General features: G+C 45.6%; 1 protein-coding gene and 1 pseudogene across 2 annotated transcripts in view; both read left to right on the top strand.

Moving 5' to 3' along the window:
• The first annotated feature begins 238 nt into the window (after positions 1 to 238).
• DCPS (decapping enzyme, scavenger) overlaps positions 239 to 19,256 on the top strand; it is a 47,649-nt gene continuing 28,631 nt past the window's right edge. Inside the window, exons 1-2 of the mRNA XM_080930770.1 lie at positions 239 to 438; positions 4,331 to 4,505. Coding sequence (XP_080786896.1) covers positions 241 to 438; positions 4,331 to 4,505 — 373 coding nt within the window. The 5' untranslated portion in view covers positions 239 to 240. The remainder of the gene's footprint in view (positions 439 to 4,330; positions 4,506 to 19,256) is intronic.
• On the top strand, positions 5,132 to 5,679 carry LOC308430624 (ferritin light chain 1-like; annotated as a pseudogene). Its single transcript has one exon. The product of its transcript is annotated as a ferritin light chain 1-like (transcript).

Genomic DNA, 19,256 nt, shown 5'->3' with positions numbered 1-19,256 from the left:
CTGCCAGGTAGCAAGACAGGCGCTGATCCTCCGCAAAGGTCATTGGAAGACCCTCACCCAAACATACGCAAAAACTGCAGAAGCAGACTGCAAAGCACCTCGGGAAATGGAGCAGCAGCCCTGCCTGCGCGGAGCATGCCGGGAGTTGAAGTCCAGTCCCTCACAGGCTGTAAGGAAGGACCTTAAGGGGCGTGGGCAGCGGCTCTTGCGTGCAGGCGGGTACGGTTCTTCCCAGGCAGCATGGCGGATACAGCGCCTCAACTCAAGAGAAAGCGCGAACCGGAGGCAGAGGAGGCAGCAACCCCCAGCACAGAGGAGAAGGAAGCAGGGGTTGGCAATGGTACCTCTGCCCCTGTTCGCTTACCGTTCTCCGGCTTTAGAGTACAAAAAGTGCTGAGGGAGTCTGCGCGGGACAAAATTATTTTCCTGCATGGGAAGGTACCATTAAACACCCCGGGGGACGCGGGAAGGAGGGAACCAATCTTCGTGTCAAAAGCGGATTTGTTTCCATTCCAGTCACGTTATTCGGGGAAGATGGAGTGTGTCACTACTATGATACATGGAGCGACAAGATTGCTGTGTAGGGGAATGCACACATCTAGGTCTGATTGCCCCAATTTTTCTCTCCTAAGAATTAGATGCCGGTTTTAAAATCACGTGTTAAATTCCCCAAGCCATTCATCACCATTTATTTTCCGTATGAAGACTCCAGGACCTCAGCAAATGTTTGTTCTGGGTCCTATCTCTGGAAATGACGAGATAACTATGAGATGTGGTCCCTGCTTTACGTGACTTCAGCCTAAGTTGTTAACCCTTTCTACATGCTGTGCACCGTCATGTATGAGGGGGATGCAGGCATGTGCATGGCATGTGGAGATGATTGTTCCTGTTCTTGGGCTCGTGGACTGCAAACTACTGAGGAGACAGATATGAGGAGGCAGATAAGATGCTGGCTCTACATACACTGTGCTTAGCTGTCTAGCAGGAGCGAAGGGAAGTTGGAGACCATCCCAAACTACTGAAGCAACTACTAGTCAAGGCAGATATTGAGGTTTCTCAAGAATGGGCTTCTTGAAATTTTCCACTTGTGATTTCATTTTGCTGAGGAAGTTTCACACAACCCTGGGTATACAGACATATATAATATACAGCGTATATATATACCTTTGGTGTACTTCTGTTTTTCATTACAGGTGTACACAAATTTGCATGCTAATGAGATGGATGTGCTTGATTATAAAGAATGGGATTTTGGCTGACTAATCCAGCAGGATATAGAGCATTTTTGAGCATCTTTTCAGAGTTGATCAGTATTTTTATTTGATAATAGTGCCGAGAACACTACTTCGTATTAATATGTAGTACAGAGTGGTACAGTTATGATTTACTACAGTTAACCATTTGTTCTGTTTTGAGCCTGACAGGTACCAAGTCAGAAACTGTTGGAAATTCTGTTCTGATCCCAAGCCATATTCATTTAGCAATTTTTAAAAATGAAACTCAGTTCAGCAACTCAGCACTTTTTTTTATTTTTAACTGGGGCAGGCAAGCACACCATGGCATGTGTGGTCAGAAAACAACTTTATGAATATGGTTCTCTCCTCCTACCTTTACGTGGGCTCCAGGGGCTCGAAATCAGGTTGTCAGGCTTGTGTGGCAAGCACCTGCACTTGCTGAGCCATGTCAGCAGGCCTTAAGCAGCGCTTAACAAAACAAAACAAAACAAAACAAAAAATGGTTTAGCACAATACAATTCAAAGTTATATTGATTGGATCCTTATATGCTGAAAATAAAGGTTGGGAAATACTAAGTTTTTGTTTTCTGAATTTAAGCCATTTAAGAGCAGAACACTTTGTATGTTCAGAGAAGGAATTTCAGCTCATAAGGCACAGTAATCTTGGATCTGAGCCAAGGTGTTTCTGGCAGGATTTGTTGGTGCTGCCTGGCTTAATGGCATGAACAATACAAAGTGTGCATATTATATGTGGTTAGGTTCGAGACCTGTGTAAATCTGTGCATTGCACACAGGTGAGCTGCCAAAAACACCTCCAACTCATTATGTATTTGATTGTGAATTAATTTCTAGTTCTTGTATGCTTTGAAATCTTTTATTCAAATTTTTCCATGATTCTCATAATAGTTATGTAATTTATACCCCACATAAACATATATATAACTGCAACTTGCTTAATCCAAATAAAGTTGCTTTTGGGTTGAGGCTCTATGAGAGTTCCCCTTTCATGTTAACATGTCTTGATGCCTGCCTTGTTGAGGTCTTGTTTAGGTAGCCATGTTGATGAGACATCATGGATATAGCTTCTTTGACATTCCTAGAGACACAGTCTCACAGAAAACTTCCTGTTCTTCTGGCTCTTACAGTCTTTCCATCTCCTCTTCCACTATGATACTTGAGCCTTAGATTTAGGAATTATGTCCTATCAGTTGGATCTGGATACCACACAGTCACTTCATTTTTGTATTTTGGCCTGCTGTGATTTTTTGTAATGTTCTCTGCCTTTGAAACCCACAGTTTTAAGAAGTTGTTTCTGGGGGCAAGGAGATGGCTCAGTCAGTGAAGTGTCTAAGGTACAAGTGTGGGGACCTAAGTTTGGATTCCCAGAACCTATATGCAAATCTGGGTATGATGCTGTCCTGCTGAAACCCTAGCGTCTCTGGGGAGGGCTGGTAGTAGGGGAAATAAGCAGATACCTGGAGCACATAGACTAGGTGAACTGGTGAGCTCCAAGTTCAGTGACAGATACTATCTCAAATATATTTGCTAGAGAGCAATTGAGGAAGACACCTGGTATCTTAGTTTGGATTTTACTGGTGTGAACAGACACCATGACCAAGGTAACTCTTATAAAGAACAACATTTAATTGGGGCTGGCTTACAGGTTCAGAGGTTCAGTCCATTATCATCAAGGCAGGAGCATGGCAGCATACAGGTAGGTATGGTGCAGGAGGGGCTGAGAGTTCTATATCTTCCAAAAGCAAACAGAAGACTGACTTTCAGGCAGCTAGCAAGAGGGTCTTGAAGCCCACACCCACAGTGACATACCTACTCCAACAAGGCCACATCTCCAAATAGTGCCACTTCCTGGGCCAAGCATGTTCAAACCACCACACACAACCTTGACTTGTGGCCTCCACACAGACATGCAGGAAAGACCACACTTGCAAGCATATATATTCACTAAACACATATACACAAGGCTGTGTCCAAGAGTCACTTCCAAGAGCTTGCATTTGGGAAGATTAAGGATACATAGCTTCAGTGTCTCTCTGTGTCTCTTTTATTAGGTCCTGTATGGTTTTCTTAGTCCTTTTGTCTTAAGTATGTCTTAAAATCACTTGCTGAAGATTTTAGGCCTCAGAGACTTCTAGCTAGAAGCTAATGGGGAGACTTGGCTTCTAATCTCCATACTGTTACTGTTCATGTGACCTTGGATAAGTCACGTAATTTCTCTAGTGTGGATCTTAGTTTCTTTGTCCCTTTTCTAAACTAAGGAGAGTTTGGCAGGGGTCTTGTAAACCTAAAATAGACGACAGCTGAGAAACTTTTTCTTTCTTTTTAAAAATACTTATTTATTATAAGTACACTGTAGCTGTTCTCAGACACACCAGAAGAGGGCATCAGATCTCATTACAGATGATTGTGAGCCACCATGCGGTTGCTGGGATTTGAACTCAGAACCTCTGGAAGAATAATCAGTGCGCTTAACCACTGAGCCATCTCTTCACCGAAACTTGTTTTGTAATGAAAGTTTTGAGAATTTCCACACGGATTTGGATTAAGATGCCTTTTCTGGGAGAAGAAAAGTGGGTGTTGTACTTCCTCAGAAGGGAGCCCTTGAGGAAGCAAACGCAGGTGTTGTGGTTTAAGAGACTCTAGATCCCAAATGCTGGGATTTTATTATCCTTAGTGTGTGTGTGTGTCTGTGTGTGTCTGAGTATGGAGGCCGGAGTACAACCTCAGGTTTCTTCTTTCTTGTTTATTACTTGTTTGTGTTGCTTCTTGGTACATGGCTAGCAGGCCCCAGGAGTCCACTTATCCTTGCCTTTCCAGTCCTGGGATTTTAAGTAACAACTGTCCCTCACCCCCGGGTTTTCCAGACAGGATTTCTCTCACACCCAGCTTTTTCACATGGGTTCTGTTCAATGGACACTCAGGTCCATTGAACGTGCATGGAATGCATTTTATTAACAAAACTATTTCCCTGGCCCAAAATGCTGGGATTTCAGAGGCTTTGAAAGCTTCTCCCTGTGCTCTGAAGGCTTTGCTAGTGGCACCGTCCTTTCACCCACTAATGAGATCTCTGCCTGCAGGTGAATGAGGACTCTGGGGATACTGATGGAGAAGATGCTGTGGTCATCCTGGAGAAGACACCATTTCAGGCAGACCATGTGGCACAGCTCCTAACGGGGAGCCCTGAGCTCAAGTTGCAGTTCTCCAATGACATCTACAGCACCTATAACCTGTTTCCTCCAAGGCACCTGAGCGGTGAGTAAATAGTGCCTGGAGTGGCGGCTTGTGGGGGAGGGGTGGTCAGACTGAGGGCTGTGCTGAATAGACGCTTTCAGGTCCGAGAACTCTACTACAGTGCTTCTGAGTGAAAGAGGGACGGTGCTTCCCTCCAGAGAACCTGGCAGTCTCTCAAGACAGTTTGGTTGTTGGAGTGTGTACTACTGACATCTGGTATATAAAGGATAGGCTTGCTGTGAAGCATTCCACAGTGTACAGGATGGGCTACCGCAAGAGAGAACTGTCCTGAATGTTAAGGTTCAGAAATCTTTCCTGGTCCAGTATATTTGGGGGAGTAAGTGCGAATCATGGGATGGAATAATAAATTCATCTGCCAATGAGCATAGCTGGTGACTTCCAACACTTTTAAAACCCTTACTGTGATACTAGCTCAGGATGTAGCATTTAATACATTTGATTGAGCAGAGCCTTTGAGGTCCCGTGGGTCTGTGTCTTGCTTCAACAGTGTTTGAACGGAACAGACCCGGGGGCTCCCATCTTAGCTTCCAGCTGCCCTACAAGTCTCTCCAGTCGCAGCCTCCGGGACCATCTCCTTGCCGTCTCCGGCTCCTAGGACCAGACTGTCTTCATGGTCTGCCCTGTACATGACCTCTCAGATCCGTCAGAATTACTCCACCGAAGTGGAAGCTGCCGTGAACCGCCTGGTCAACTTGCACCGGCCTCCTACACCTACCTCTCTCTGGGCTTCTTTTTTGATCGCGATGACGTGGCTTTGGAGGGCGTAGGCCACTTCTTCCGCGAATTGGCCAAGGAGAAGCACGAGAGCGCCAAGCTTCTCCTCAAGTTGCAGAACGAACGTGGGGGTCGTGCACTCTTCCAGGATGTGCAGAAGCCATCTCAAGATGAATGGGGTAAAACTCTGGAGGCCATGGAAGCTGCCTTGGCCCTGGAGGAGAACCTGAACCAGGCCCTCTTGGATCTGCATGCCCTGGGTTCTGCCCGAGCAGACCCGCATCTCTGTGACTTCCTGGAAAGCCACTTCCTGGATAAGGAGGTGAAGCTCATCAAGAAGATGGGCAACCACCTGACCAACCTCCGTCGGCTGGCAGGGCCACAGCCAGCACAGACTGGCGTGCCCCAGAGATCTCTGGGAGAGTATCTCTTTGAGCGTCTCACTCTCAAGCACGACTAGGAGGCCTCTGTGCCTTCCAAGGGGCTCCCTCTGTTGCACCAGCCGCCTCAGGACCTCCACCCGAATGAACCTCTAAAGCCACTAGGCCGCTTTGTTAACTGCCCTGGAGACTCTCCCAAGTCTTGGACCGAGAAAAAAACAAAGCTTTTTGAAACAGCAAAAAAAAAAAAAAAATAAAATAAAAAAATAATAATAATAATACATTTGATTTATAGAACAACGCTATTGTGAGAGGACTTTATCGGTGAGGAGACTAAGGTTTGGAAAGCTAAGTAACCAGTTCAAAATCACACAGCAATAGGTAACAGGAAGGAAGCATCTCAGTGGGCTGAGCTCTCACCACACTCTGACACCATATGCTTTGTCGTGTGCTGGGTGCTGCACAGGTTGCTGTTCCCTGAAGAATCCCACATTCTGGTAAAAGAGTCCGAAAAATATGATCAAGAAGGGTGAATTTGAGTAGGGCAGGAATATATGGCTAACAGAAATTTGTCTTTGAAAACATTTGTGTGGGTGTGTCCATGGATGTCTGCACACTATGTATATGCAGTGCCTATAGAGGCCAGAAGGGAGGGTTGGGTCCCCTGGGACTGGAGTTATAGAGCTGCTGTGTGGGAGCTAGGAATTGAGTCTTCTGGAAGAGCAGCCATTGCTTAAATATTGAACCATCTCTCCAGCCTTGAAAGCATTTTTTAATTTACCAAAAAGGTAATCATTCCATGCCTCAGCAAAACATGATATGTCAAGATTTTGTAGGCACTATATAAGAGAAATGGGTTGACCTTCATGGTTCCCAACCAGGAAATTCTAGAATGTGCTTTGAACATGCAGTGATTTGTTTACATCCTAATGTAGTGTATTCTCGTTAGCCCTTCAGCATTTAAGAACAGTTTAGCTTTCCAGATATCCTGTTCCAAGGTCATTTTAATAGTATTTTCTACGGCTCTGTAACTGAGGGTTATTGTTCTTTGAAAGTACATGTGATCACTTGGTATAAGACAAGCAAACCTATCAGAGCAGAGACAGCACTAGATCCTGCTTTTCACAGAAAGACAGCCAGATTTTTCAGTTTAAGTTAATGGAAATGAACAGCTATATTCATTTTCTTAAGTGTTGACCTTTAAGCAAATGTCTTCTTTGACACGGGCAGCAGCATGACAGAAGCCACTGTAGCCAGACCTGGCTGACAGAAGCCATCAGACTACACACTCAGGCCATTGTTTACTGGCGTCCCATTTTTCTCCTCCCAGTTCTTCTACTGACATCCCCATCCCTAGCTAGAATTCCCAAGGTTCTGTGCTGAGATCAACTCTGGTGCATTCACAAAGCCTCTCCCCATCACCCTCATCCCCCTCTCCTGACCCCACCACAGAACTGCTGTGACACTGCACAAAGTGATAGTGGCCACTGTCTTCTTCATAGTACATGTGCTATGTTTTGTGGGCTTACCTTCTCCATCTAGTCCTGGCCTGGAGATTCGGAAGTCACAACAGTTGGATCCAGGGCCTGATCTGTGTTTCTCCCTTGTTGGATTATTTTTTTCTGTCCATGGGTGACTTTGTAAATAGTAAGTTGGCAGATTCTTTCTATAAAGAACCTAAGTAAATATTCTAGACTTTGTAAGGCATCCTCCTCTTTGCTTTTCTTCCTCTACTCCTCTAATCATGAATGTATCACTTCCAGCTTGCTGGATGTTCATTCAGGTGGTTTCTCAGTCCATTTTCCAGGGTTTTGCCGTTCAGAATGTGGTCTGTGGGACAGTACTGTGAGCACCACCTAGGTGCTTCTCAGGCACAGAATTCCAGACCCTACTGCAGACCACAGAGTCCGGCAAGATGTCATCTCTGATCTTCGTTATGTTTAGGGCAGTGGCAAGAAGGCTATGAGTTATTGTGAAGAGACAGAGAGACAGATGCTGTGGTTCCTTTTACCTGGATAGAGATTTTGGATAAGAGTCTAGCTTTGGGCATAGGCCTGTAGTCCTAGCTCCTGGAAAACTGAAGTAAAAGGCTCAAACGTTTAAGGTCTGTGGGTGCCATAGAGGGAGTTGAGGACGGGCCCAAACAATTGAGTGAGATGCTGTCTCAACATAAAAAGAACACTGAGGTTGTAGTAGAGTGTTTGTCCGAGTAGGAGGCCCTAGGTGTAGTCCCCTTTACTACACAAAGGAAGAAAAAGAAATCAGGCCATAGGAAGTTGAGGGGCTGGTCTTTGGCAGCTTTTCTATCCCCCAGTGCTTGACAGCAGTAGTAGTAGGCATGCAGACATGCAGACTTGCAGACTTGCAGACATGCAGGCATGCAGACATGTAGACATGCAGACATGTAGACATGCAAGCATGCAGACATGTAGACATGCAGACTTGCAGACATGTAGACATGCAGGCATGCAGACATGCAGACATGTAGACTTGCAGACATGCAGACATGCAGGCATGCAGACATAGTGTTCCCATCCTTGCTCAGGCCTCAGATATTGAGACCCTTAGCTCAAAGAATGTTAGAGCTCTTGTGTAAATCAGAATTCCATAGCATTTGATACCAGCCAGTGTTGCAGCTTTTGTCTTAGGGTATCTGATAATGTTGATTTTTAATGAGTTGACCGTTTTCAGGAACTCTTCTAGCAATCAGAACCCGTAGTTTCTCTTCCCTGACTCATTAGTGTTTTATCACTTTTCACCCTCTGCTCCTTCTTGTCTTCTCTCTACTTAAAAAAAAAATGATTTTTTACATATGTGGCTGTTTGCTTGCACGTGTGTCTGTGCACCGTGTGTGGCCAGTGCCCTTGGAGGCCAGAAGAGGGCCTCAGATTCCTTGGAGCTGGAATTACAGATAGTTGTAGGGATCATGTGGGAGCTGGGAACAAACCCCAATCCTCTAGAAGAGCAGCCAGTGTTGTTAATCACTGAGTCATCTTTCCAGTCCCCTTCTCTCTCCTCTTCCTGTTTCTCTCACCCTCCTTTGCTCTGTCCACTCTTGACTGCTGTCAGGCAGCCAACTGCAGCGCTGTTTTTGCAGCTCGGCCTGTGGACCGCTCAGCCCTTCCTGCCAGTCTGCTCTGTCCATTGCGTCTTTCTTTGTGTTGCCATCTCCGCTGCATTAACAAAAGTAGGCAAGAAGAGGCCATTCTGGAGAGGCCGTCTGTTGGGTATAATCGGGCAGAAGAATGTCTCCTAGCGTGTCTGTTTATATAGCCTACGGGGATGGTGTGGTCACTCATGCAAATGAACATTTGTGTCCCTGTGAATCATGGCATTGTTCCTTCCGTACCAGTCCCCGAAGTGGCTCTGCAAGCCCATCAAGGTAATTGTTCCTTTTCTAGTCTGAACCGACCTGGTCTGGTTGGGGTGGGGGTGGGGGTGGGGGGGGCCCACTGAGGGTTGTGAAGGCCAAAAAAAAAAAAAAAAACAACCTCAGATGAAAACTATTTGAAATGGTTGTGGCTGGAACTGCACCTTCAGAGCTGGTGTTTACTTGAGTGAACTGAATTACTGCTTACAGCCAGGAGGGGAATGAGAACAATCACAGCTCACCTCACATGCAAATGAAGGTTTGTGCTTGTGCCAATCATATCCTTTTGCTAGGTTACTAGAATAAGTGACCTGTGGCCTCTGGCCTATGGGTTAATGATTTCCTCTATCACTCAGCAAAGCTTGTGATAGCAAAGAAAAAAAAAATCGAGTTATAAGCTATTTGAAATAGCCAAAGCTAGCTGAGGCTGCCCATCAGGAACAGTTAGCTGTAATTGTTGTATACTTTTTTCATGCCGTCCCTGGAACATTGAAAATGCTCAGTGCTGCCTGGCTGTTTGACTGATAGCTCCTTTGGCTAAGGCAGCCAGGGGTCCAGCAACTCTGTTATGGCGACAGGTTGGCCCATTACCCACTGGCTTGGCTTATTTACAGAAAAATGAACATCAGAAGTAATGCTTACTATAAGGACTTGACAAAATGATTAGCACTGACATCAACTTTAACATATTTTAGCAGTACAAGGAGAAGAACTGAAATATCCCTCGATTCCTTTTTCTTTGGGACAGGCATTCCATAGCCACAAGGTGTCAGTGTTACCAAAGTATTCTGACCATAAGCTCTCCAGCTCCAGGCATCCTAGTCAGGGCCTACCTAGAGCATTGTGTGCCTCCACCCCACCCCCATACCTCCAACCCATCCCTCCCTTACTCCCCACCCCTCCCCCCATGCTTCTCTGTTCTCAGCTTCCGAATTACAGCTCACTATGGCCGACCCCATATACCTTAAAGTGAAGTTCCTACAACCTTAGTCCTCTGTGCCCAATTCACAGTTGCATCTTTAAAGGGTGGTTTTGTTTTTTTGTTTTTTTTTTCTTATCTCTCTCTTCTCAGCCTTTTCCCCCATACTATCACTATGACTAGGAGAGCCCTCTTCTCTCTGAGCCGGCTGCTGTCCTGGAGTCAGCATAAATCATGCTTGACTGATCTCTTTTGGTACTTCTCCCATGACTGGTGATGTTTTGAGTACGTGGTCTCCTCTCTCATTTATTTCCTCCAGATTCTCAGCTCACCAAAGGAAGTAGCCTAAAGAGTCACTCGTGGTTCCTTGCACCTGTGACATCATGGAGGGAGCATGGGCTTGGGAACTGGGTTTCCTTAGGTCCCGTCCCAGTGTTAATAGTCTCTAACATCATTGCTCCTTCTGTACCAGTCACAGCAGTCGCTCTGCAAGCACATCAGGGTAATTGTTCCTTTTCTAGCCTGAATAGACCAGGATCTAGGATATCACAGCCAACTGAGGGTAAGGCATAAATGTGGGTTCAGGCAGACTAGGGATTGAGTCCTGGCTCTGAAAATGACCATTGGAAAGGCCCAGGCATTCTTGTTCACTTAACACTTGAAGTTCTGCTCTGTCTAGATGCTCTAGTAGTTTGAGTCCAAACAAAGTGTGTCAGTTGTCTTTGGGTTTTGAGGGGAAAACAGACAGTAAACAAGTAAATAGTGTCTCAGTGGCCATGGGCATAGAGCTGCCCAGACTGTGGGACCAAGGGGACTCTGCAAGTGGAGGTCATAGTAGAGAGAAACCTGATAATAGAGAAGGAGCCAGTTTGAAAGATACGGGGAGGATGTTCTAGTCTCTGAGAATGGCAAGTTGTCTGGAGAAGAAAGGAACAGGAAAGAGGCTGTTATGTTGGAAATGCAGGTGAGGACAGTGACTGAAACACGGGCACCGAAAGTTGGTGAAGTGACTTCCGGTATTTTCTTTGTTAAACTGGGCCAGTAACTGAATACATCTCAATGGGACTGTTATGGAATTGACAAGAAGGAATTATTTTACAATGGTTTCTAGTCTCTGTCCTCAGTGAGAGGAACATTTTACTTTATGGTTTCATACATATAAATGTCCATGAACATAAGTGGACCAGAAGTTTCACAGAACAATACGACTTTATGATGTAATCGTCAGGAGTTTTCTGTGTACTTCAAGTCTTGTTTGTTTCCTTTTTGAAATGCTGGACTAACCTAAAGTGATGTCATGGGTTCCAACCCACTGAGATAAGTAAGGTGAGCAAAGCTCTCACACGACAGCAGGTGTTTGGTACAGATCAAAGAGTCAACTATCATGACTATCCTGTTATCTCTTAATGCTTTTACAGCTTTCCCAGTATCTGATCCTTAATGGATTTCATAGGAAATGTGGCTGGCCCCGACCATGGTAGGTGGTAACCATGAAGAGCCCGTGGGCCCATCTGTTGGCATCTCACGTGGTTGGTCCTGGTAGGGCAGAGCCTGCGTTGGCTCCTCCTGCTGTCATGGCTCCCTATTAATGGAGTCTTTGAGGTCTATGTTTCCTCCCACCCAGAGAAGAAGGGGGAGATAGTGGTGAGAGGTGTGGCTCAGAAATACAGGCTACCTTCTAAAAGGCCAATTGTTTACCTGTTATAAAGCAGGGTGTGGAATCTCAGGTTTACTGGAGGAGACAAGAGTCTGTGTGAGAGGCCTGGACAGGGAGCAAGGGATGAGATCTTGGGAATTATTATTTTGGTTGCCTAGAACACTCAGTACTTTAGCCACAGGCCAGGATTTTCTACTTTGTGTTCTTTGCAGAGGCAAAACTCAAACTCTGGAGAGAGGAGGAAGGATTTGTATTGGAGGAACATTTTAAAAGATTGGCTATTCTCAGAAGAGTTTCACTGGCAGAGCTGTTCGTGATAGAAAAGACTAGACAGTCAAGTAGCAGTAGGTAGAGTACCTCTCTGGCAATGGGAATGAACTCAGCTGCCTGTATTCATGGAGGCTAAGTCATCAGGTGTGAGTAGGAAGACAAGCACACGTGGTGTGAGGAATAGGCAGATCTGAACAGTGTGTTGCTTAGGTATGCATGCATCTGTAATAATGCTGAGAGGACAACAAAGTCACGATTAACCCTGAGATCAAAATGGTGGGGCAGAGCCAGGAAACTCAGGTAGCGTTCTGTCTCTTTAACCCTGTGTTCTGCATTGTGGATATCCTTTTTATTTTAGTCTCTATGTGGTACATGCTATACACACAAACACACACATACACACACACACACACACACACACACACACACACACACACGGGCGTGAGAGTGCTGAAACTTGCTATTTATGAGTGTGAATATAATATGTTTCCTAGTTAATAGTTAAGAAAAACTGCCCCCCCCTAAGATGGATTAAAATATTTTCCCACACATTTGAATGGCTCAATCCTCATTCTTACTTGTTTTTTTTTTTTTTTTTTTTAAGTCACTGTTGTTGAAAGTGAAAGTGTTGAGTTTCAGCCTTCTAGATTTTGGGCATTATCAGACTTTCATTTCTGCTTGACTCCTCTTCCCTGGGGCAGGGGAGTGACCAGGCTAGATTATTTTGTCTCCTGTGGATAAGGTAACCCTGTGCTGTTTTGAAGGCACACCAAGATGATGCCAGCCCTGATAGAATGCAGCAGTATGGCAGATCCTCTTTTGGTGCCTCTCCAGCACAGACTGGCACAAGCCTCTGAACCCATCCGCTGTGATGTCCTCGGCAGCCCTCCCACTGCAGCTGAGCCAAGGGACAAGTTATATGAACAGTGGCCAGCAAGGAATATCTTGCCAGACAAGTCTCAGCCAAAACACTTAACAGCACGCCATGATCATCTAACATGAGAAATACTATAGGCTTACAGCCATCGAACCAGGAAAAGTCACTGAATCGTGGAGACTTAGTTTCTCTGAACGACAGGTAGGGCATCAGAATGCTGGCTTACCCACCTAAAAAGGTTTCTTTACCACATGAGATCATGGGATCTCAAGTTGAATGGAGATAAAATAAAATGTCAGGCTTTATTAGTAAACAGCTCTTAACTTGAACTGTTCAGCAGAAATGTTGAAACTTTTGAGCCTAAAGTCTCTGTGGGCATTTGTCAGAGTCCAGTGTTACCTGATCAGATAATCAGATAGCACCCAGAGGCTTATAATGGGTGTGAACGGGCTCCTGCTGCTGTGTCCCCTTCCCATCCCACTCCTCAGAAGCAACCACACCATAACCAGTGTTAATGAGACCCTGTCTGAAAAAGAGATGAAGGACGGATGAAAGGAAGGAAAGAGAGGAAAGAATCAACTCCTTTTCCTTCATTCTCTGCACTCTCAGTTTTTATAGATCTGCCTTTGGAGGGCTCAGTGTCCTAAACATAGCCTGTTTTTGTTTTCTGTTGTTGTGGTTTAATGCAAATCAGGTGAAAGTGTGAGCGTGTCCAGCTTTCCCACTGCCTCTCTGCCTTCTACTGCTTCCTTACTTCCAGCACTGTCTTTAACTGTCAGTGTGTTTTGTTACATTGTCCTTTGTAGTTCTTGTAGCACCAGGCATTGAACCTGGGGCCTCAGGCATGCTAAGCAAGTGCTCTACCACTAACCTATATCTCCAGCCAGGATGGGTAACGTTTCATGCTTTGGTTCTAAGCTGAAAAGTCACTGAGCAGCGCTTTCCTTATTTTGGCATCTTAGTATTTGCTGCATACCGAAGCAGAGGGCTAGTATTTTACCTTCTTTGCTACCTTCATAGTGAGCATCACCATGCTGTGTAGAGTACTTGTGAAGTCCAACTTTAGAGATTCTCATTTCCCAGGTCCCAGCAGTTCCTCTGAATCATACTGCCTTTCAGTCAGTAACATTGGAACCACTGGTTTTTATCAGCTTTTACTTTCTTCACGGTGTTTCTCGTTGCCTCTCTTGACTGAAAGAATACTATGGCTTTCCTCCTTGCTCTTGAAGTGACTCACACATTGGTTTCAGTTTGGAAATTCATTACATGGCATTACCTTTCCTACTCCTCTCATCTGGACTGCCGATGTTCCGGGCTTGCTATGTAGCTCTCCACCGGAGACTTCTTCTCACCATTTCCCTAGGTCTAACTGTGTCTTCTAAACTTGGTGTCCTTTTCTTTCTTGCTTTCCTTTCTTGATTAGCTGAAGCAATTATAAAATAATTCCACAGAAAGAATAAGTGGGAGGTAAATTGTGAAACCTTTGTTTTGTTGCTTTTGGTTGATTTGTCTAGCTGAATTAATTTTTCCTTCAGACATTAAAAACATTGATCTGTTGACTTAAAGCCATCTGTGTCACTGTTAAGATATCCAATGCCAGGGCTAGAGAGATTGCTCAGACATTCAAGGCCAGCCACATAACAGAAGACAACAGAGTGGATGCCAGCCTCTCATTGATTTGAAGGTATCTTAGGGTGGGTCGTTTTCTTCTTGTTACTAGATACAATATATTCCATTCATCTTCTGTTTCATTTTTGTCTGTGTCTACACTGAACTTTCTTATCTATTGCTCTGACTAATCCGAGGCCATTTGATTTAAAGTCTTTCCTCATTCTTCTGCTCTGTACACATTTTTTTTCTTCCTATTTCTTTGGTGATTTCACCCATTTCTTTTTGCTTGGCCCCACCCCACCCCCAGTGTTAGGCTCAAACTCAGGTTCTTGTGTTGTACAGACCTCTAAGACTGAGCTTTTCAGTTGTCTTAAGTTATGTCTTTTCATACTGTAGTTTAATGTATAGTCTTCACTTGGTCTTCCAGGTGTTCTAATGTAGGTATTACTCTGGCATTGGTATTTTAAATTCTCTTTCCTCTGGCTCTCCAGTTTCATTCTCTCAGCATCTCGCTCTTGCTTTAGGAAAGCTAAATTGTGTTGGGTTTCTCTGACACACTAATTAGAGTTGTTGTTTTTAAATTATCTCCTGACCCTGAAACTATTTCATTCCTCTGGGATCTGGTTCCCTTGTTTATCTTGGTCATTCTTCTTCAGGCTTCTGTTTTCCCTCAGTGTCTGGTAATGCACAGTAGTTCATTCATACTTAAAAACGAAGCATTGGGTACATACTCTTGAGAGCAGATGTTTAGGCTGCTAGCACAGTGATTGGTCTCTTTCTACAGTAGGCCTCTGCCCTGAATGGGAAGCTCCTGTGGTACTCTGTGGTTGGGAGAGGGGCTTATTGGCTGCCATGCTGGGATTGAGTGGTACAGTTTGACTGGTACTGTTATGTTAGCTCATGCTCCCAACTGAAGAATGATGTGAGCTGGAGACCCTGTCCGGCCTACATAGCTCCAGGTATTTAGTAGCTGGCTCTTTATAGAAGTTTGCCTACTCCTCTAGTCCATTGGTTTAATATCTTGGAGGCCAGCCCTCCTGTTTTCACCTGGCATTAGCTGCTTCCCCTGGGATGTGGCAGCGATGGAGCCAATTAGTGCACTTGTTCTGCAGACAGCCCTCAGGTTGATCTCAGTTTTCAGCTTCATTTCCCTTTCCGTCCTCAGGAGCTGTTTCTCAGAAGGCAGCTTCCCTCCCTGACTCCCTGGGTAGGTCTGATGATCACCAACCACTGACCTCCTGTGTGGCAGCTTCCTCCTGTGCTGTCTTGTACATTCACACTGTTTTTAGTTTCAAAGAATGAATCGGTCCCATTCCTCCTGACTCCCCACCCTGCTCTTGGCACCATTATGGCTTTATTTAGTTTACTGCCATTGCAGTGGACCTGTTTTGTTTGTAAAGGCAGTGTCTCACTATGTAGCCCTGGCTCACCTGGAACTCACAGATCCACCTGCCTCTGCCTCCTCAGTGCTGGGATTAAAGATGTGTGGCACAATCCCTGGCCTATGTGGTGAGCTTTTTTAACAACCAGGGAGTCACCAATAAATAAGAGTTGAGTGTCTCCCACATATGTCTACATTTGGTGGCTGAGAGTTCTGTAGATATCTGTAGCATAGAGCTACACCAGAGAGAATCCAGACAGAAACCTTAGCCTCTCCCTAATTCCCATGCACAGGTTGCTGGGTGCTCTTGTACAGTGTGTGTGTGTGTGTGTGAGTGTATGTGGTGGGTATGTATAGATATGACCAGATCCATGGACATCCACCTTTGTAAAAAATGCATTCATTTGAACTAGCATTTCCACTCCTGATATCTGGCTCAGACGTATACTCATGTGTATGAATAAAGGGGTGGAAAATATTCAGTACAGCATTGTTTGTGATACACCAAAGCAGGAAGAAAACATCTTAAATGACCCTGTGATGTCACTAGAGCATGGTGTATGTGTATCATGGGCGACTCCATGGTAGTACACACACACACACACACACACACACACACACTCATACAAGGAAAGGCTGGGATGAGGAACATCTGATGAATATTAGTGTTGAAAAGACTTGGGCAGGCTGTTTATGGTGTGTAAGCCTTTGATCCCAGCACTTGGAAACTGAGTGGATCTCTGAGTTTGAGGCAAGCTTAGTTTACAGTTCCAGGCCAACCTAGGATACATAGTGAGACCCTGTCTGAAAAGAAAAATAAGAAGAGGTAAAGGAACCGGGCTAGACTTGTGAGTTCTTCAAGACTAGTCTTGTGATACTTGAACACATAGATAGTTTTTAGGTTGCCAACTCATGGAGTAAGGCCAGGGGTCAAATTAAGAAAAAAAAAAAAAAAGCCTCTCTGAGGTCTCTGTTGCTTCCTTTGCAGCATGCCTTTGACTCTGGTCAGGCAGAACCTATCAGTTGACCACAAAGTTTTGCATAGCTTCAAACCATGTGTGTTCCAGCTCTGATGACCTTTGCCTACCTCTAGCAATGGTTGTCAACCTTCCTAGTGCTGCAACCCTCATGTTTTGGTGACCCCCTACCATAAAATTATTTTTGTTGCTACTTTGTAACTGTAATTTTGCTACTGTTATGAATTGTATTATAAATATTTAATATGCAAGATATCTGACATGCAACTCCTGCGAAAGTACTGTTAGACTCCCCCAAAGGGGTCATGACCCACAGGAACTAGGAAGTTGAGAATTGCTGCTCTAGGGTAAGCATCAGTGAGGTGCTAAATCAAGTGAGGTGGCTGCAGAATGGGCAGCCCAGGAGAGCCCTTGTTCTGAAATGTGCTGAGGAAGTCCCTTTCCTAGGCACAGATGTGTGCAGCCTCTTCCAGATGGACTGTGCTTAATGATGTAGAGGGCTGGAGGTAGACAGGGTAGCAATGCCAGTTTGCTGTTGTTGTTTGTGTGTTTTTCCCCCTTTGGTTTTTTGGTGTAATAGTCCTGGCTATCCTGGAACTCACTTTGTGCGATGGAAGTTTATTAACAGAACTGACTGGAAGTGAGCTCCCCTGGGGTGGTATCACTGCTTAAAGATAGTGGGTTTCTCTGTCTTCGCTCATGTGTTCTTTGCTGGTGTGTTCAGAGCTTCTGACCTGAGTGTGCCCGGGCACTCTGGCCTTAGAGGGGCAGCGGAAGACGGGAAAACCCCTGATACCCAACTCAAATTCTTAACCCAGAACCTGTGCTCCTTCTCCCAATGGTTTGACTTAACATTTCTTCTACTAACAATAGCAGTGGCCTCTCTGCTTGGCGTTCTCTTTAAAGGCTGGAGGAACTGTTTCATTCAGAGTAACCTCCACAGCAGGAACTGTGTGGTCTTTCTCTGCCTTCCTCAGACAAGGTCCCAAGACTCTGAGCCACCTTACCCAGTGACAGTGGGTGAAAGCTGACTGCTCACAGCCAGTCCCATCACCACAAGTGATGGTGGCTGGTTCCGTGTCTATTCCTCACTCGTACGTTTAAGTAGGTCACAACCTAGAATTCCCAGCTTCTCTCCAGGGGATGTATCCTGTGCCTTGGCTGCCTTCCCCATATCACAGTGTCCAGAATTGGCACCCAGCATTCCTCTGAGTGAACCAAGCAGATACTTTCAATAGGAGAGCTAAAAGAAGTGCTCTAGAGTGTTTGGCTATTGTGGTCTGTTGTACTCAGCACCAAAAATAGTTCCTTCCTACATGTGGGGACGCAGATGAATTCTCAGCTCTAAGGCCAGGGCTGCCATTCAGCAGCTCTACAGTCACTATGGATGAGCTCTGACTTCTGAAGTGGAGCTTTTCAGAGAGCTCTTTGCCCCCACTGCAGCATTCCCTGTCCCCCAAGACCATCACCCCAGCTACCAAATTTGTCTGGGGACCAGGAGACTTAGGGGGTTTTGTTTGTTATCAGGTGCTGTCACATGCCTCCTCTGGGACTTAAGATGTGGAGAAGCCGGCTATGGTCTTGCTGACAGTCTTGCTGAAGTCAGCATCAGCCTCCCCTCTGTTGTCAGCAGCACTCCCATGACAGGTCATTAACAGCTGAAGCTTACCGCAGGATCCGGACCCACCCTCAATTTAATCCTTCATGTTCAGACCTCCACTGAATACTTCTATCAGCCCAAACTGCAGGACAGTGACACCCTACCAAGCCTTTGACCCACAGCCAGCCTCCAGTCTATTCTCTGACTACCCAGCCAAGGGACATCCACAGAGGAGGAATGTGAATGCAGATCCACAGGTGGTCCTTCCACCTGCCTCTCCTGGAGGCTTTCAGTAGGAGTCCTGTGACCCAACTGTCCTGTAGGGCCTGCTGGGTTGTGGTTCTCTCACCTGACTGGCCTTGGGAGGCTCTTGCAGTGGTAGGGAATCACACTCCAATCATGTTCACTGCTCTTGCTTCTCTGTTCTCCCAGGGCCGCATCTGGGTCAAATCAGTGGAAACGGGCTCATCAGAATGAAGGGAAAGCAAAAGCCACAGACAGAGCCATTGAAATGATCTCATCCTGCTCAAGTCCGGGGCTTGGCTGGGGAAGGCAGCCTTGTTTGAACATGTGTGTAGGAAGGAGAGCAGACTGTCTGTGGTTTGTGTTTTCATGTTCATGTGCTGCAGCATTTTCCTGGGGATTTGGCTAAGCTAGCCTTGGCAGCGAATGACAGCAGCTGCTCTTAACTTTCTTCTAGAGAGCTCTGCCTCTCACCTCTGGGAGCAGTTGGGTTTCTGTGTCCAGCTTGGGGACAGAGGGGCTTTACTGCAGAAGGCCTTGCAGGAGATCCATAGGTCTGCTAAAGTCAGTGGAACCATCCTAATCAGAACCTTACTAGCCTGCACATGTGAACCACAGAGAGAAGGACGATGTGGGCTGCTGTTCAGCTGGAGTGCGTCAGTGTGACCATCCCACTGCTAGAACATTCTTGTGGATAATGAGCTGCTGCCAGAGCCCAAGGGCTGGGAACACAACCACTTGGCTCTTCTTCT

Source organism: Micromys minutus (assembly GCF_963924665.1).
Source record: "Micromys minutus genome assembly, chromosome: 16".
Taxonomy (NCBI): domain Eukaryota; kingdom Metazoa; phylum Chordata; class Mammalia; order Rodentia; family Muridae; genus Micromys; species Micromys minutus.
This window is presented reverse-complemented; position numbering and strand designations above follow the sequence as displayed.